General features: G+C 41.1%; 2 protein-coding genes across 2 annotated transcripts in view; both read left to right on the top strand.

Moving 5' to 3' along the window:
• The window catches only part of hoxb5a (homeobox B5a), a 36,146-nt gene that overhangs the window by 12,320 nt on the left and 5,095 nt on the right, over nt 1–18,731 (top strand). The window contains exon 3 of the mRNA XM_041880814.2: nt 8,049–8,245. The gene's annotated coding sequence lies outside the window, so the exon portion shown is untranslated. The remainder of the gene's footprint in view (nt 1–8,048; nt 8,246–18,731) is intronic.
• hoxb4a (homeobox B4a) lies at nt 2,266–6,568 on the top strand. The gene is made up of 2 exons (XM_041862793.2): nt 2,266–3,851; nt 4,814–6,568. Exons 1-2 carry the CDS (start codon nt 3,428–3,430, stop codon nt 5,140–5,142), a joined length of 753 nt encoding a protein of 250 aa, XP_041718727.1. The 5' UTR covers nt 2,266–3,427; the 3' UTR covers nt 5,143–6,568.

Here is an 18,731-nt window from a genome sequence, read left to right as displayed (position 1 = left end):
CACTAGGGCTGGACTTTCTCCCTTGTGCTATGAACACATATTGGTCCTATTTTTGTGCATTAGAATTTAGTCGTATGACATGTTTCTTATACAGGTATGATTAGGACTAGCTGGATTAATTTGTTCATTTTGTCCACATTGTATATTGATTCATTTAGCCGTGATATAAAGAATGCCAGTTGTTCTGAGGAGTAAGCTAGAAGAATAGACTGAGACAATGCTAGAAAAGGACGATTTGAGTGTTCAGGACATTGCTAAGGCCTATTTGTGAATTAAGCAGCCCAACGAATATGTAAACGCTAGGGGTGCTAAAGATTTCGTAATGTAGATTTGGTTAGTTTTTTTCCTCATTACAAAGTATGAAACGAACAAAGAGAATTCTGGTAAAGAGGTTCACTTCGATTCCATCTCAATTTTTTCGTTTTTTTTAAATGACGTTGGCTTTAGCTCACTAATAGTTTCTTAAATTGAATTCCCAAATTCCATAACAAAGAACCCTTGCGATTTCTAAACAAAGACCCATCCTAACAATAACCTATACTCATTGATAAAGGAACACTTTGAGATAAATATATTTGGACTAAAATGGACACATGGGATTTTGAAATATCAATAGGCCTACTTTTTTGCCATCTTATTGGTAGCCTATTAAATAATGGCACAATATAAGGAATTTCAAAATATTTTAATTCTGCATCATAGGAGTAGCCTATCGCTGGTATCGTGTTAGATTAATAAATAATATTTCCTCATTAAATAAATAGCCTATTTGAATATGTAAAAATATATTTTCTAAGTCAATATTGCAATTTATTTCAACACATTTGTATATTAATCTAATTCCAAATGTCTCTTACAGAGGATGGTTTGAAAAACATGCCTTGAGATTTATTAGAGATGAAGGTCTTTGTTGAATGTGTTTGTGTGCATTATTTTATTTTTGGAAAGTAAAAGCTGTACCCAGAGACTATTTGACTATAGTCTGGGCCTATCATTCTCAGAGGTAGCCTATACACACATTTTATCCTAAATATTTCGACATAGTTTGATATGCATTTTAATATAACTCTGTAACTCATGTACATATATAAAATGCCAACGCAACCTATTCCTATTAGGTATTGTTACAACACATTTAACACACATTTAGCTCACACAATGAAGTCGATATCAAATGTTCAACTCTGTAGAAGATTATTGTGGTTATAAATGCTTTCGTACACAGGTCTTACCTTGATAGTATGGACGATATTTTTGCCTTTGTATATGGTCAATATGCCTGCTTCTTCGTAATGTTGGGATCTTGAGTAGCCAGAATGAGTATATGTGGTTTTTTCAGGACGTTTAAAATCGAAATGAGAGACTCTGTGCTTGTTGTGAGGGGGAAACTTGTTTAAAAGGTCGTAAATTCTGCTGTGCTGCTTTAAGGATGTGAGAGGAGTTGGCCACTTCTTCCTTCCTGCATATTTTATTGTTTTATATACCCTACCTCCGGATATCGCTGTTTGAGTGGTGTTTGCCCGCGACCTGTAAACAAAAATGACCTGCCATAAAAAAACAAATGTTTCATTACAGCCTGGGCTCGAGCCTCGGTTGACCTTTTTCTACAGTTTGACTCACTTGATCTTTCTTACAATGTGTATCGTTGCTTGTCAAAATTGTGTACAGTAGTCGATAAGGAGCTGGCTATCTTATCATCCCGTACACCCTCACGTTTATTCACTTGGCTTTTGTTCTCTCTGCATTGTCAGATAGATTACTGGCTTTGGTTATAAACGAGCTACTCTCCCTCTTTTAATTGTAGAAGTGTGAGCTTCAGTCTCCTCTGAATAGTAATATTTTTAAAAACCCAATTATTTACATTGATTTGCTCTTACTGTTCTTTTGTGGTTACCGAAAATCACTGTGCCATTCACCTATTGTGCAATACATTTTGGTGAGTCATGCTGTCTGTTTCAAAGCATAAATGCATGGCAGAAACAAATGTGAATTTGTAAAGTTGGTCCCTACACATCACGAGCTAGCTATGTTTGCGAGCAAAGCACCTTTCATTAAGTAGTGCTGTAGCACATTGCTGACACACTTGAAGGAAGCCTGCTTTGGGCGCAACACCTTGATACCTCACATGACGCAGTCAAGGTGAGCAGCCCCTTTCAATACCTGTCCGGAGAATACCTGTCATCTATATATACCCTGTAGATCCGGATTTGTGTGAACAGACTCACGGTCACAAATTCGTATCTAAGGGAGTATGTAGTTGATGTATACACTACAAGCCATCGATGGATACAGACGACTGTTTATTTTAATTTTGTTGTAGCATTAGGCTATATTATCCCAATGTAGGCTAATGGGGTGAGATATTTTGTTATTGTTTTTCATTGTTTATAATTTCAGTAGAAAAGGTAACCGAAAGTTATAATGGGTTTTATTGTTAATCTGTCAAGTGCTGTGATTTGCTTGTCTCCACTGAAAAGCCTATTGACGGTGTCACCATTTCGATTGAGAAACAGTCAATTTGGACAACAAAGGAGTTTTATCGCATGATCACTCACCATGCATGTGAGCCTTCTCCAACGATAACATTGCATGGGTTAGGATAATGCAATCCTGATAAGGACCAAAACTATTATTCTGTTGGCAATGCAAGGGCGCATGGTCTCAATTACTATTCAAGGTAGGTGTGCAAATTGGTGTGCAGGATAAACGTGGTCTTTATGGGGGACTGACGGTGGACTCGCTTTAATGCAAAGGTCTAGCTGTGATTTAGGAGGCTTTGTAACCTGAATTAGTTGATGAATTTTCTATCGATCCTAAACAAGCCTAGATTCATCTCTGACAGCCTTCTGCTGCACGCAGCGCACGCCAGGGCATTCTCTCACCATTATTAGCAAGTGCATTTAAAAGCTTGGCAAGAACGACAAGCACACGGCATCACATTTCCCAGCACTTGTTTTCAAAAGCTCCAGCCAAAATAATAAGAAAAAATCGTTTGAATGAACAACCTTGGGCCGCAACACTTTTCTTGTTTATGTACTGTATAACGAATTGGGCAGGTGAGGGGGCTGGCTAGTTGATCTGCTCTATAGACCGTTTGAAAACTCCGGTGGTATGTATTTCTGGCATGTCTGCTTCGGGTTGTTATTGTTGTGATTCTCTCGCTTGCTTATCGCCAGCGTGTAAAAAAGTATGTCACATTCGAATTCGAATGCCACAAACTATGCCAAGATGATGTGCGGGTTCTGCTATGCCTAATCCTATTTCCTTATCCGGGAATCGTCAGGATCCACGCCATTGGCTCCCGCTGTCACATGGATTCTTAACTTTGTTCACTTGACAGAAAGTAGGAGGGTTCTACGAAACAGGAAAACGAGTAAAGCGATAGATATAAATTTTAGTATATTTTGTGTGCAATTCAAAGAAATTAATGGCCATGAGTTCCTATTTGATCAACTCCAACTATGTGGACCCCAAATTTCCACCCTGCGAGGAATATTCACAGAATGACTACCTACCCAGTCACTCTCCGGACTACTACAGCGCCCAGAGACGAGAGTCTGCGTTTCAGAATGAGTCGATCTACCATCAGCGGTCGGGCTGCGCCGACCCGCCTTACACGACGTGCCAGGGTCCGGGGCAGCCCGCGGTGGTGATGTCTCCACGGGGTCACGTCCTCCCCCCAGCCGGACTCTCAACCCCTCTCCCGGAGCCTAGCCACCATTGCGACTCCGTAACTCCAAGCCCTCCACCCGCCTGTGGCCAGAATCCCCTCAACCAAAGCCCTTCCACGGCCAGCTCTCGCAAGGATCCCGTGGTTTACCCCTGGATGAAAAAAGTCCATGTAAACATCGGTAAGTGCTGCTAACTTCTCCCTACTCTGCGTCTTTGTGAGCATGAATCAGTTTACCTAAGGTGGGAAGCTGAGTGTTCGGTGCTAAATCTCTCCCCTCGTGAAGTAGCCCTTGGTCTAGATTTACGATCGGCTGTTTGCAGGGCAATATAATTACATCCTCCATAAATTTTTATTGCACTTCTTCGTCAAGCACCTTTGAAGTCTATGCAACCTAGCCCTTCTAATTTCTTCCTAAGATTGGTTTTATGACGACTCGACTATCCCATAAGTTAAGTTTTATGCTTTGGTAATTTGATTTTAAGTGGTTGGATGTATAAACGTGTACTTTCCTCTGTCACCTCTCTATTGTTCATGGAAAAGTTTTATGGAAGCTAAAATATTCATATTTATAGTTGAACCATATAATGGACCCACACAACTATTCTGCAATGATTAGAGTGTGTACTTTGAGAACTAGTCCATGCATTCAGACAACAACAAATGCGACTATTGCAAAGTCACCGTTTAAAGACGTTTCCCTGTGCATAATGCAAGTGCCATTCGCCAGAAATTCAAAATAAAGGAGTTAGTGCCTTACTTTTAGATAGGTTATTAGGTTTGTATTTTATTAGGCTTTTTGTGGGTACTATCCACTGTGTTTTGTCTAGTTTTGAATTAGTTGAATCATTATCCAGCACCCATTCAGGCTCTACAAACCCTCATGCGCCCCCATTCACAGTGAACGTATACAAAATACAATGAGCATCCATGGACCTAGGCTTACTTGTAGAATTTTGCATACCATAATCCAAGAAGGTTATGTCTACATAGGCCTACCTTGTGACACGTTCTGAGGCCGATTTAATATAATATTCAAATGTTTTGAACTGTGCATTAATAATGTATGTTTAGTCCTACAAATGCAATCAATACATGTGTGTTTTGGGGATTGGCTGTAATATATTGCTCTGTGTCCCACAGTGAATCCAAATTACACAGGGGTGGGTGAGCCTAAGCGCTCGCGGACAGCCTACACGCGACAGCAAGTCCTGGAGCTGGAGAAGGAGTTCCATTACAACCGCTATCTGACCCGGAGACGCAGAGTGGAGATCGCCCACACCCTGGTTCTGTCTGAGCGCCAGATCAAAATCTGGTTCCAGAACCGGCGGATGAAATGGAAGAAGGACCACAAGCTGCCCAACACCAAGATCCGCTCCAACAGTAACTCCAACAACACAAACTCGCAAAGCAGCGGGCTCGCGCTGGGGAGCTCTCAGAACCGAACCAGCGGGCCTCCACCGAGCCTATAGCCTCCACCCTCCCCTACCCATCCACCACACACCCACCACCATGCACTTTGAAACCTCCGTTTCTGGAGGGGGATACATGGATTCCACCATGTTTTTACCTCCCCTCTTCAATTAAATTACAGGGATATAACATGTGGGGGGGAAGGGGGAGTAAAAAACGAAGAGGAGAAAATGTCTATCTCAAAAAATTTAAAAAGGGGAGAAGACTCAAACACAAACACTTCCAATGATGTGTTCACAACCTGATCCAGTTCCCTTTTTTTATCCCGTGCCCCTCTCCTTCTCTCTCTCTCTCTCTCTCTCTCTCTCCTCCATTAGAACAGAAGGCGGCAGATACTTTTCAGATTTGGTCGAATCCATCAAGATGGATCCGTGTTTCATCTTTCATCATGCCAAACTCGGCCCCATTTGTCATGTTTACTCTGCAGTACAAAGGATGAACCGTGGGCCTGCCCATTACCTCGACGTCCAACGTTGTGTTTAATAAATGAGCCCCCTTATTTCGTCAAGAGACGTTTTCTTACTCCTTTTTCTCTCCTCAATACTAAAAAAATACACCGAATATGTTCTCCGAACATGAAGTTTTTTGTAAGAGAAAATATAGCTGATTCTCAGTTATATTCTATGTTTATCAAATGCAATTATATTAAGACTGACAACGATTGTGAGGTCCGTTACTAGTTCATTTTTACAGGGACTCGTTTTTCCTTCTTTGTTTCTAGCGGAGACAGGGTGCATTTGAACACAAGCTGGTAAATCACGGTATTCACAAAGGATAGTCGTCGCAGTGGAATGATAAAGCTGGACTTATAGAAACATATTAACCAAAATCAGGTACAAACCTACCTAAGCATTATAAACACCGCACTACAATGTACTACCTAGCTATTATAATTACCTCAGTTGTACTTATGTTCATTATTTTCTTGCCTTGTGTTATGAAGTGACAGGTTAAGCTCATTTGAATTTTGTGGCAAGTATCTGCAATACAAAGGTATTCATTTCTTGTAAGTGAAACGTAATTTAAGCAATTTTGTTGGCCAGGGTTGTAAAGAGAAAAAAGGTGCGTATATTGCATGACTGAATACACATTTATTTTATATTTTGTCTTTCTCTATCTGGTATCTTTTCTTGGCACAGAAACATGCACACTCCCTCTTTCTTTAGCTCTCTCTCTCGCTCGCTCTCGCTCTCTCTCTCGCGCTCTCTCTCGCTCTCTCTCTCACCATGTGCCATTTTGGGTATTTTTATTGTATGTGTTGCTTTTATTTACATTCCAAAGATCAGTCCTGGCGCTGATAATGTCGAAATTGTATTTTTTTCTTCCTCCATATTTGAATGTTGCTCTTTTTCTGCTTATTCTTCTCGTGTCTACCTATTATTTGTAAATAGCTATAGAAATGTAATAAATGGCTGAAAAAGCATCCATCTGTCCTCTGTGTGTCCTCCTTTCCCCCTGCCGCTGTTTCCCCAATGCTATGGGTCCCAAAGATACTGAGATATGTCGCTCTCTTCAGAACAGCTCCTTTAACAGCAAGGGATGTGTAAAAAAACAACAAAATGATTCAATTTAATTTCGCCCTCCCATGGTGGGTTTTCGTTTGCCTTTCTATGTAGCCTGTCTTTTAAAAAATCACTGAATGTCTCCGTGGTGATTTATATCTTATGGTCATGAGTGATCCTGGTACATTATGCCTTGTAATCTCGTTTTAAATCACAAACCCCTTCGTTTCACTCTCTTCCCTCGTTAATTTAACGGTGCTCACACACCCGCTGCTCGCTTGTGCTGAGAACAGCCTGAAAATATGGATCCTCGTTTTTGATTTTTTTTTTAAAACAGCTTCTCGGCTCGTGGGCTTTTAATGCTTTAATGAGTGTAATTTTTGCACAACAGTTTCTCGGTGTTTGCTGGCTAGCTGTGTATTTTTGTATATTACAAAGGAGCGGGCCGGCGCATAGCTCAAACCCTGACAACCAGATAGATAATCAAGAAGACAAATGGCTTCTTTTGTAAGGCACGGCTCTTGTATTAATTTTCATTTTCTTCTCTTAGAGCAGGTATCGAAAATATAGAGCAGGAGAAAATAACATTCCGTTTGGGTGTTGAACTTTAAACAAAAGTGTGGCCTCAAATTGGTCTGCTAGCATTCCGTGGAACAGAGAAGATTTTCTATTACTTGTTGGTTGATGTAAGCCCTTGTGCCATATAGCCTCCTCCAATCCACTTATATGTTTGTTTTCTCACCATATATTTATGAAATGTATTTTCAAAACCACCAGCGTCCTACAGGCCTATGCTATGCCGCAAGACATTGAAGCAAGTCCAGTCAAAGACACGCACATGGTACCATTGAAATACATACAATGTGATAGGCCTACCATCGAATTCGTTCACAGTATTCTTGAATGTGCTCTTTTTTAAATTCTATAGGTGTTTTCGCGTGAAACCGATGATAGGCCCTATAGCGCACACATAGATGCACACCATTTATTTTCATGTGGGCCCTTAGGCAGTGTCTCTATACTTCTCAGATTTCAAGTGATTTTATGTCCAAATGTTGTGATATTCACAACAGTTCAAACGTCGTTTATTTGAATAGATACATTGGTCCCCACGCATGTGTCTTCACAAAAAAAGCCCCCAAGCACTTGCATAGTAAAATAAATGAATTTGCGTGTGACATCACATACAATATGCACCTTGGAATTCTATTCTTATCCTTTATATAAAAAAAAGAAGCCTTCTGCTTTCGGAGGGTGAATAGGAGCGAACAGATTTCTAAAGGGGCCCCAAAAGTTCACCTCCATTATTTGCGGACAGAGCCAAGAAAAATGTGAGAATTATACAGAAAAATCATTAATCACTTCTTCTCTTTAAACACTTCTTCTCCTCTATTGTCATTCAGCAGCACAACTGCACGGACCTTCTGCTAGGAGGGGAGAGGAGTCTTGGAAGACACTTGAAGATACCACCCCCCCTCAACCCACCACCTTCTTTTTGACCAAGTCTTGCCACAAGAAAACTTTTTTTCTTGAAGAAAATCCCCATAGAATTCCAACGGCATTGAGAATCTTCGCATTACCGAGGATGGCAGCGACGAAGGTAATGACTTTTGTTTCGTTGGTTTGCTTTGGTTGGAGTTTTATTGCTTTATAGCCCTTGCTTTCACAGCCGGGTAGCAGGCACGCATTTGTTGAGGTCGGGAAAGGCTAGCTAGGTTTTATGGTCGCTTTGATATAGTGTGAGGACTTTTGGAGCCCTGCTGTTGTGTATCCATGATCCGTGTGGAGGATAGAAATTAAGTTGCGTTTTCCTGAGAATTTGTGCAACTGTTTACTTCTCTTGGTCTCCAAGCGTCACCTCTGAAATGGTATTAACATGTCAGATGTCTCTCTCGCTCACCCTCTCCCTCTCTCTCTATTTGTTGCTTACTTTCAATAGGCCTATGTTTTTAGTACATTGTATATATGGATATGGGTGTATAGGCTATGTAATAGGCCTACACACCCATGCGTAATGTTGCCCTTTTGGATTGGACAGCATCCTTGTCTTCAAAGCTTGACAATGCACTGCATTCTTCCAGGGTTAGGATGTTTACATTCTTAGAATACTGTCCTATAATTGGCCTATTTATATTTTTCTCAATATACTTTTTTAGTATTACTGGCAGTTAGATTTGAATTTGAATATGAAGGCTGTCCTATCGTTTTTATACAGGTGCGTAAATGCAACAGAGGCTTGGCTATGAGTAATTCGATGCTCAATTGGTCAAACCAAAATTAAAAGAACGATTAATGGGGGGGCTACCGAGCGCAAAAAAATAATTTACCTCGAAATTAAACGACTTGCAGCACATCCCTGCAACGCAATTGCATTTAGTGGTTGCTTAGATGAGCACGAATGCCTAAGAAGTGCATTCACTGCTGTTTCACCCCTCCAAATCAATCTCTGCGGGTATTTAAAAAAGTCCAGAGGTTCTGCGCCATGGCTTCTGCTCCCTCTGCGCACCTGTGTGGCATGATGCGTGTTAAAGTAACAGAAACAAATGGTAAAAATGTAAGGACTGGCATCGAAGGGAGAGGCAGAGAGAGAAAAAAAATCGATGGGTGGAAGGACAACAGAATGGCCTGGCCGTGCGCGAGTTCAACCAGGGGACACGTTTTCTGACCGATTAGGTCCGTTGCGAAGTCACAGACTGACCCTTGGTACCCCTTGACCCCTCGCAGACTGGACACCGCTCCGTGTTACATTTCCAACAAAGACCCCGGGCGAGTTAGTCATAACACCGCTGCCAGGTCACTGTAACCTCGGGGCACGGTGCTATCTCGTCTCAGACACCCACGTAAACCAAACAGGGCCTTAAGAAAACAGACAGCCGTGCCCTTCTCCAGAGCTATCTAGCTGCATGGATTCATTTTTTTCTCTCTCATTCCCCTCAGATTCACAACTATACAGGCTAAGCCCCTGGTTGCTATAGGAGACGTTTGGGTTGTGTCCCATATTTCGTTGATAGGCCTCGCTATGAGTAAGACTGTACATTTCAGCAGCTTCAGCTTTACACAGGAAGTCATGCCCCCCCTCCCCCAGATATGACTACTATATGGTATTCCAACGCTTTGCGTTGTATCATGCTCCCTCGGTCCCTCTCCAGCCCCATTCCCTCCCTCCTTGGCCCTAAAACCCGTCCAAGATTTGTTGGAAGCCTCTGCCGCTTGGCCCTGGAGAGCTGCTGTGGTGCGGTGCCTGTTTTAGATCACCCCGCTAATTGCGAAACAAATAGCCCACGCGCATTGCTGAATTATTATTGTGGAAAGCCGCGGAGCGGAGGTCAGCGCCATGTAGTCACAGAGATATATAGCTAACGCACGCGCACTTCGTGTGCAAAAGCTGAAAGCTGTATAATTATTTTTTTTTAAAGGAGACATTAAGTAAAGCAAAGCACCATTGTTACTGCTGCCAGCAGATCATCATATAATCACCAAATGCGGAATGTGAAAATAAAAGTAAGTTCCATGTTACTATTTTAGCGAATAACTTAACCCTTTTCGTTTGGTTTCAAGGATAGAAATGCAATTAATTATATCACTGCGCCTATCTATAGCGAACTTCTAGATAGCCTCTTTACTACTCTTTATTACTTAGCCTACTACTACTACTACTACTACTACTACTACTACTACTACTACTACTACTACTACTACTACTACTACTACTACTACTACTAGCTACTACTACTACTACTCCTACTACTACTTTAACGATACTACTAATGATAATAGCACTAATAATGATAGGCCAACATACATACAGACATACATACATACATACATACATACATACCTACCTACCTACCTACCTACATACATACATACATACATACATACATACATACAGACATAAATACATACATACATATATACATACATGCATCATGCATACATACATACAAAGGCTAAATAGTACATAAATACAATACAAAGGCTACAGTACATACGCTAACAGCATCCATAATTCATCTTTATAATTATGATCGCAACGCCAATAGCTTAATACCGTTCATCATGTAGGCCTACCTACATGTTTTATCATATTTCAGACTGGCTTCCATAGATTTTGAATTTTGTTCAGAAGCTTGCAGTATTGATTGAAACATACCTAAAATAACTATAGCATAATTTTTGGTTAGGTTACATGCTGGCAAGTATGGCTGGATGCTGTCCTATGGAGTCCATGTCTCTCGCAGAATATATATTTTAAAAAAGGTTGTGTGTGTCCTGCCGGCTCTGACAGATTTACGATCCCCAATAAAGGCCGGGATGTTGGGCTTCGCAAATCAATCTCTGCTACCCTATATAAACCTAGCCTTTAGCAAAACGTTGTGTTTACATAGCCAAACTTCAGCTTTGATTTTCATTGACTGCTGTTTGATAGTTTTTGTATGAGTATTTATTGTTATTGACTATTTATTATTTGTTATTTTTTTATATATATATGATGATGATGTAAATTATGATGATGATTATGATTATGATTTATTCTGTAAGCAAAAGTAACCCACAGATAGGCTATTCTTTATTTACACGTATTTCAATAGCTTTTTTTATGGACACTTCAGTTTTTAAGTGCAGTTTTATTCCATTCTAGGTGATTAGGTTAATCATTTACAAGGATAAGGCTTTTGGGTGTTCCCATCGATCATGGATTTGTCTTAGACCTTTTCTTGCAATGTATTTCGTCAACATTTATAATAAAAAAAGGCTATTATTAGGCCTGTATAATCATCACTATTATTCTCATTAAGCTATTGGTGTGGTGTTGTTGTTGATATTAATATGATTATCATAATAAGACTACACAATATGGTGTCATTCTTTTGTTAGTCGTGTTCGTTTGTGGTTCTTATTTTAGTAATCTTTGTTGCAATTATATGGGCCTACTGTGATTAGTGTAATGTATAGCTATCATTAATAGTGCTATCACCCCTGCAAATATTTGATTTAAATTATGTGTGAAATCTTTTACAACTCCTTGAAATGTGTTATTCGTTCTGGATTTCTATGTTTCCCAGTCGTCCCTTTGTGTCTCCCCTAATCTTTTATAGAAGAGAGTAAAGCTACAATAACAATTTTATCTGATATCCACAATTTTATGGTTCCACTCTGGCATCTTGCGTTCATTGTTCACATTTTCCCCCGACCGCAAATATTCCAAATAACCTGCTGGGCAAAAGTTATAGCTGCAAAATAGCTTATCTACACAGCGTTGATTTCTTTCCCAAATAGTTCGGGGTAATTGCATTTGATATCAAACCCTTTTGTGCTTTTCCCTTCGAGCCGTTTAATTTCTTGTGTAATTTTATTTTCCTGGGGAAAAGGCAAGCAGCTTCAGTGTTGTGTTGTTCTCTGCTACTCGTAGGCACAGCACCAAGTCTTGCTATTGTTTGACCTTCAGGATTCTCCTTTAGACATAGCTGGGGTTTGTTGGACACAGCCCCAGGTCTATTGTTCTGAGAGAGTGCAATGGCAGAGCACACCAAAGGATTGGTACCATTGTTGCTAAGTGCTTGCGGCAGGGTCTCTCCCCATACAACTCTCTCCTTTCTGCCGCGTGCTACCTGTCTTTTATTCGCTCCATAATGGTCCCTGTACAAATGAATCACCCTCGTGCCACGGGCTTCCACCAAACTTGTTAATAATTAGATGCCTGCTATTTAGAGATCTCGTCGGCGCAGCTATGTGTGCCATCACTTCACAACTCCTATCGAAGTAATTCGAAAATCAGGATACCACAAAAAGGTAGTTGTTTTCATTGATCTTTTAGCAATTGTGTCATATTGAATCACCATCAGTAATGATAGTGTTATTATGAGATTGACTGTGGGTGAAACAGTGTATGCATCGTTTTCATTTCTTCCAGAATGGCCAAAAATGTATTTAATTATTGTGTAAACAAAACATTTGTGCAAACCAACAAGGACTTCAACGAATAATAGGACAGAAATAATCTCAACAATAGACCAAGCAAACCAGTTTAGCTGCTACAAAATTAGCTTTTAGTGTACGCCTTCTGTGCATAAATCTATATCTAAATAAGGATTGCTTGTTTTCAAGCGAAAGAAAAACACCCTTATCTCGAAATACATAAACAGAGCGGGTATGGTAAGGAATAAAGACAAAACGAAAGCACCCAAGGGTTTCACTATCCTCCTCTATTTGTATCATGTCATCTCTCTCAAATAGCCACTTACCATAACTTCTTTCAGTAGCCTACATAGCACACACATAGCCTGAGACGTATTTCTCCCTTTCACAAAGAGCTTTATAGTAAACGATGTAGGCCTATAGGCTAGTATTTATTGTATATTCTGTAAAATATTTCAGTTAGAACGTGGGCTCTGGAGTGTTGGGTCAGAGTGGTCCCGCGAGCGTGCAAGGAGAGGTACCCCATCCCCCTCATGGTCACGTGATTCATTAAATAATTAATGCAGATGTTGCAGAATAGATATGTATTCGTCAGGAATATCGCAGACATGGTCTCCCTGTGTCTGACGTGAAATTCAACTGTCCTTTTAAAAACAAGCCCTATAGCGGAGAAAAAAAAGAGAGGGAGAGACACACAGAGGCTGCAATAAAACAAATTTGGACGGGAGCCTCTCGTCGTGTGGACATTGTGAGTATAGCGGAAACGGGGACGCCACTTCCACGCAAGTGCATTGCTGCGCCGTTGGCTTACCCGAGTCAATGAATTATATGCTGTTTGTAATATTGTGGTAAATATGTCAAAAATACTCATCTTGCCGTACTTTGACATCATGCATGTGTGTTTGCACCCATCATCCCATGTTTGACTTCAGCCTTGGTTACATGAACGATACTAGCCTTTACATGTCATAGTACTGCACTGTATTGCAATGCAATGATAGCGATGTATATATTTTAAAAGCAGTCGTATTACTATTCTCATCCGTCCCCCATCCCATCTCTGTCTTCCTCATGTCTGCATGTCTCTCTCCCTCTCTCTTCTTTTCAGCCAGCTACTTCGCTTGATTTATAGTGATATGTGTGTCAGCGGCAGCGGGCTGCCATTGTGTGTTTGTGAGGGAGTTGTGTTGTTTATGGCCGTCTCCACGATAAATCATTTCTCTTGGAAAATGATTGGCGAGTGATGATACGCGGGAATGAGGAAGAGATTCCTGGATCCTCGTTTCTCACTCTGGCTTTTTCGGTGCTTCTTGTCTCTCGCGGGTCGAGAAACGCTTTTGCCTTTTTCTCACTCCTCTCTCCCCCGGGCAGTTGATTATCGCGGGCGATTTACGGCAATGGATCAGCGACTAATATGAAGGCTAAGTAGCTCGAGGTCTTGAGTTACTGCATATGCGATTACCAATTAAGGGAAGGTTTGTTTAAATTTGGCGAAAACAGGAACGCCTCGTCGCCATGTGAATCTCATAAAAGCGCCGGAGCTCGCCAGCATAGGCCTATTCATAGCCAGGGGTGTAATACCTTAGCTCAAGCCGTTTTTTCGGACAGGATAGACAACTTAATTGGAATACAAACTTAGTAGAAGAGTAGGCTATAATTCAGCTAGATGGGAATTGTTGTATAGAGGGGTGGCATGAAGAGCATATAATCGACTCACTGTAGCTAAAGGGACTGGAGGATTCATTCAAAAAAATATTTTTCGACCGATTATTTCGTTGAATTTACTGTGGATTTTTTTCGACCATGAAATGATGCAACATTCGATAACTTCGTAGCCTATCTTTCTGCATTTCACCATAACGCACAATGAGACCTTTTAGTGAATGGTGGTGTTTAGTAAACAGAATATAGTATTTTTTTTAATTATTTGGTGTACTATTGTGTCCATTATGCCATCGAATGTCTGCAGGTTGTGAGAATAGCACAGGCACCATTTTTATTGGTTGTGGTGGCATTTCAGCGCATTTTATTGTGCCTGTGCCTTTACCAAGGGGTGGGGGGTGGGTGGGGATGTGCAATTTTCTGGGCTAACCGTAGTAAATGTCGTAAATGACGCGTTAACGTTGTTTTGGTGTGGATATAAAATATGTGTATGGTGCATTGATGCTATTGAAAGAGGAAACTACAGACAGACAGAGACTGCAACAGTTTTCCATTTGAAAATGTTTTACTCACATTTAGGTTTGAAAAGGATGACAATACAGATAATGAAATCAGTATTTAGTAGGATAATAATAAATAGGACTAATAATAATAATAATAATAATATATTTATAATACAGTGCTTCCTTTTTGTATTCATGAATACAAAACCATCTTAAATTTCATTACCATGGCTGGCTCCTTCCACAATCCTCCCCTTCGCCTCGCTAGTGTAAACCTTTGTGTAACAAAATTAGAACAACTCTGTGGCTCCCATCAAATATTAATGGGCATAGCAGCAAGGGGCAGCACTTTTGAAAATGTATAATCCAGCGGCGCTCCTTCTTGTCGGGCTCTGTGTCAAAAACAATATTCCAGCTCATTTCTGTGGACGTACAGGGGGTCGATGAGAAGGGGACATTGTGCGCGTAAGAGATCACGGTTGCTCACTGAAACCGCCTCATGTCTGATTTCAATGACAGCCCAGCGTTGGAAAAATGATTCCAAATGCCAGTCAGATGGGTAGCTAGGCTGAGTGCTCAGATTCTGGGTGGAAACAATGGTGCATCATCATCATGGTGTCAAGACAAATGCTAATAACCTACAGTCAAAAACTAACTATTAGCATTACGCACAGCTCTAATACACGTAAATAGGCTACAAATAGATTAGCAGTAACACTTTGTAAGTAGCATGTAATGGTAGCAACAGTGTGTTATGAGGCTTCTAAAATAGCATCAGTATAATACTGTTACAAATAATCTATATTACCCACCCTGCCTTAACTAGAGGTTGAAAGCTGAAAGTGGGCCCTTTGTTTGAATGGCTCTTTCAGGTTCGATTTATAGGATAGGCTATTGCTCTTCAAAACCCTTTCAGCAACCTGCAACTGATTCACTGCGTCCAGATTGTATATGTATATCTCTATAGAGGCTTTATGTATGCATGCGTAAGTGTGTCTGATTATTGTTTATTCATTTGTGTCACAGACAAGGTCGTTAAAATCCCACGCATAAGAGACGAGGCAGCACGAGCGCATCTTCTCGCTCAACAGCGGTGGGGAACAATACAAATATATGGCAGCCATATTGAGCCCTTTCTCTCACAAAAAAGGTGCGACCCTCCAAGAATACACCATTCATAAGCATAGCCTTTTTCTCCAGAATATTCTCTCGCTTACGTCCAAGTATTCGTTTTGCAGTGCTACAGCAAAAACTATCGAGATAAATGTATTTCCATCCGTTTTTCTGCTATATGTTTACATAAAGAATGGTGGCTCTATAATACTAGTATTTTGGAGGTAGCTTAAATTCGATTGTTGCACTTCGTTTTTACAATTATAGATACACTACGACACTGCATAAAAACAATAATGGAACCTTTATATAAAATAACATGCATGGTACATAACACTGCAGGCGATAAAAGACTCACTAGAACACGATACTTTTCCTGTGGTCAAAGAACAAAATGACCTACCATGAATCATTAATTTACGCGTAAATAAGTAACACATGTATGTACCAAATAATAGCCTGGACAAGACGTCCACAAAAAGCCATGGGGATTGTTTTAATATATCCAAACAAGAGAGAACTGTTCATTCTAAAGCCTGTCCTTACCTCGATCTAACTTAGCTCTATATTTGCAATAGTTTTCATTGTAAACGAATATCGAAAGCATTAGGTTAACTTTTACGCAATGGAAATCTAACCATCTAACATATCTTGCACTTTATCCAAATGCCTCTAAAACATAAGCGTAATATATATCCTCTTTATTTCAGTCACATCGACCACCCTTAGCCATAATAATAAGCCGAAATTTAACATAATAGCCTACGAGTAGCCTAATACAGTTTCGATGTAATGTTACTGAATGACTTGCCCAAAAGCTATACAATAATTTAGCTCCCCAAACCATCTATTAAAAAACAGGTGAAAATCCAGCTAACATATAAATCTAGTGGTCAGATTAGTCTTAAACTTGAGTCTTAAACTTGAAAAAATAGCTGTTATTTCCCCTAAGTTATATTACTATTATTATTATTATTATTATTATTATCTTTGTGAGTAGTCTATTTCCATCTCCTAATTCTGTTCAGAGGGCCAGGTAGATATTGGTTGGCCAGGTAGGTATTTCCCCGGCCTTCAGTAAATGCAGGAATGATTACCCCTTCGGAAATACATCAATATGAAGCCCCGCGCTAATTCATAATGGTCTGCAAGAGCAGCAATTCAAAAGCGCATGAAAAATGACCGGTGAAACCGTATCCAGAGGCTGCAAGGATAATTTTCACCCGGCTGAAGAGCATGCAGGAGAGCGATAAGAGTGCTAAGCCGGAAATGTTCAGAAGAAAGGCAAGGTTTTTCATGCGGGACTAAAAATAGCTCGGATACTATCGTGGAACATTTGCATCAGTATAATTGAACTTCCCACTATTCGTGTGGGTATCTCTCCCTCCCTCTCCCTCTCACTACCTTCTATCTCCTTCTCTCTCCCCCCCCCCTTTCTTTCTATCCCTCTCTCTCTCCCTGTGTGCGTGTGTGTGTGATTGTGTGTGTTTTTTGTGTGTTTGTGTGTGTGTGTTTCTTTGTGTTGTCTGAGCGTAGGCAGATAACACTCAGACACACAAAAGGATCGGCCAAGAAACAAAGCCAAGTGCATCCGACTTAGTCACAAATTCTAAAACGTAATAATCTACGTTTACAAACGTTAGTGCAATAAAAACAATCAAAGGGTGAGAGCCTTTAAACACATCAAGATAGAGGTCATTTATTTTCACATCCCCTTACTAGCCCGGCTGCTATGATGCAAGCCTATTTCATTCGTACTATCCGCTATCCGCCAACCATCACCCAGCCTAAAAATGAATTTAACTCTGGCAAGAAAATGGCAGTATCGGAATGAGGTTGACCACGTTCACCCCTGCAGAAGCCCGCAGGTTGTAATCGCCATATGGCCCGCGTGTCGGCCTCGCAGCCGTGCAGTCAGATCCCTATTGGACAGACGAACCCCTTTGCCTTCTCCACCCTGTGTGTCCTGTCAGTCCACTGGTTCAGTAGTTCACCGTGTCAATCCACCCCGCTCCACGCAAGCAGCTACAGGCGGGAAAAAATAGGTAGAGGGTAGAGGTGGAATCTATCGCCTGCTGCTGACTGCTAAGCCCGAAGGAATCGCAAGCAGGGTTCGAAGAGTTCGGAAGTGCAAAGGGGGGCTCCGTGTTCGGGAGCGCTCGGGCTCGGAAGACACCCGTCGTGTTGATGGGTGCGCGCGCGCGTGTGTTGTGAGCAGTCCGTCCTGCTCGCGGTCGAGGATTTATAGCTTTCCAAAGCCGCCCAGTAAACTCTCTTTTTTTGTTTTGTTTAGTGGAAAGATATAATTACCAAATTACGCACAACGCATCCAAGGTCACCAAAAAGCAAAAAACTATATATTCCAGGCGCGTCTACACTAGATAATCCTCCAAACGCTGGCCAAGCTTGGTTCGTGAGACCCAGAGAAGTGCTGGAAGTCAGGTAAGGTTTTCAGGCATCGACTGACTCCGGATGCTTGGGCTCTTCCCAGTGTCCTATGCTCCTCTGTAGACAAGTCATTAATTATCCGTTGTGTGACCCATCTTTGGGTGTGCCTGAGCTCGCAAACTTTGTGTTTTCGAACAGCCGAAGACAGATGCCTTCGAATAGGTAACCGAGGAGGGCTAAAGGGCGACTCGCTCCCCTCACTCTCTTTTCCTCACCCTCTCTCCATTCTCTCCGTCTCAGTGCATTTCTTTACCTCTCCCCTGACTGTCCCTCTCCTTCTTCTTTCTACTTCTCAGTCAAGCATTAATATCTGGGCTCCCACACCCCCATTTAAAAGTTTACTCATTGCGTAAAGTGCGGTGCATCTAATGTTTAGAGAGGGGAGTGGGGGACTCGCGGTGTGGGGTGAGCCGTGAATGGATCTGATGGCTAGGTGTAAAA

The sequence above is a fragment of the Coregonus clupeaformis genome, chromosome 35, assembly GCF_020615455.1.
Source record: "Coregonus clupeaformis isolate EN_2021a chromosome 35, ASM2061545v1, whole genome shotgun sequence".
Classification (NCBI taxonomy): Eukaryota; Metazoa; Chordata; class Actinopteri; order Salmoniformes; family Salmonidae; genus Coregonus; species Coregonus clupeaformis.
This window is presented reverse-complemented; position numbering and strand designations above follow the sequence as displayed.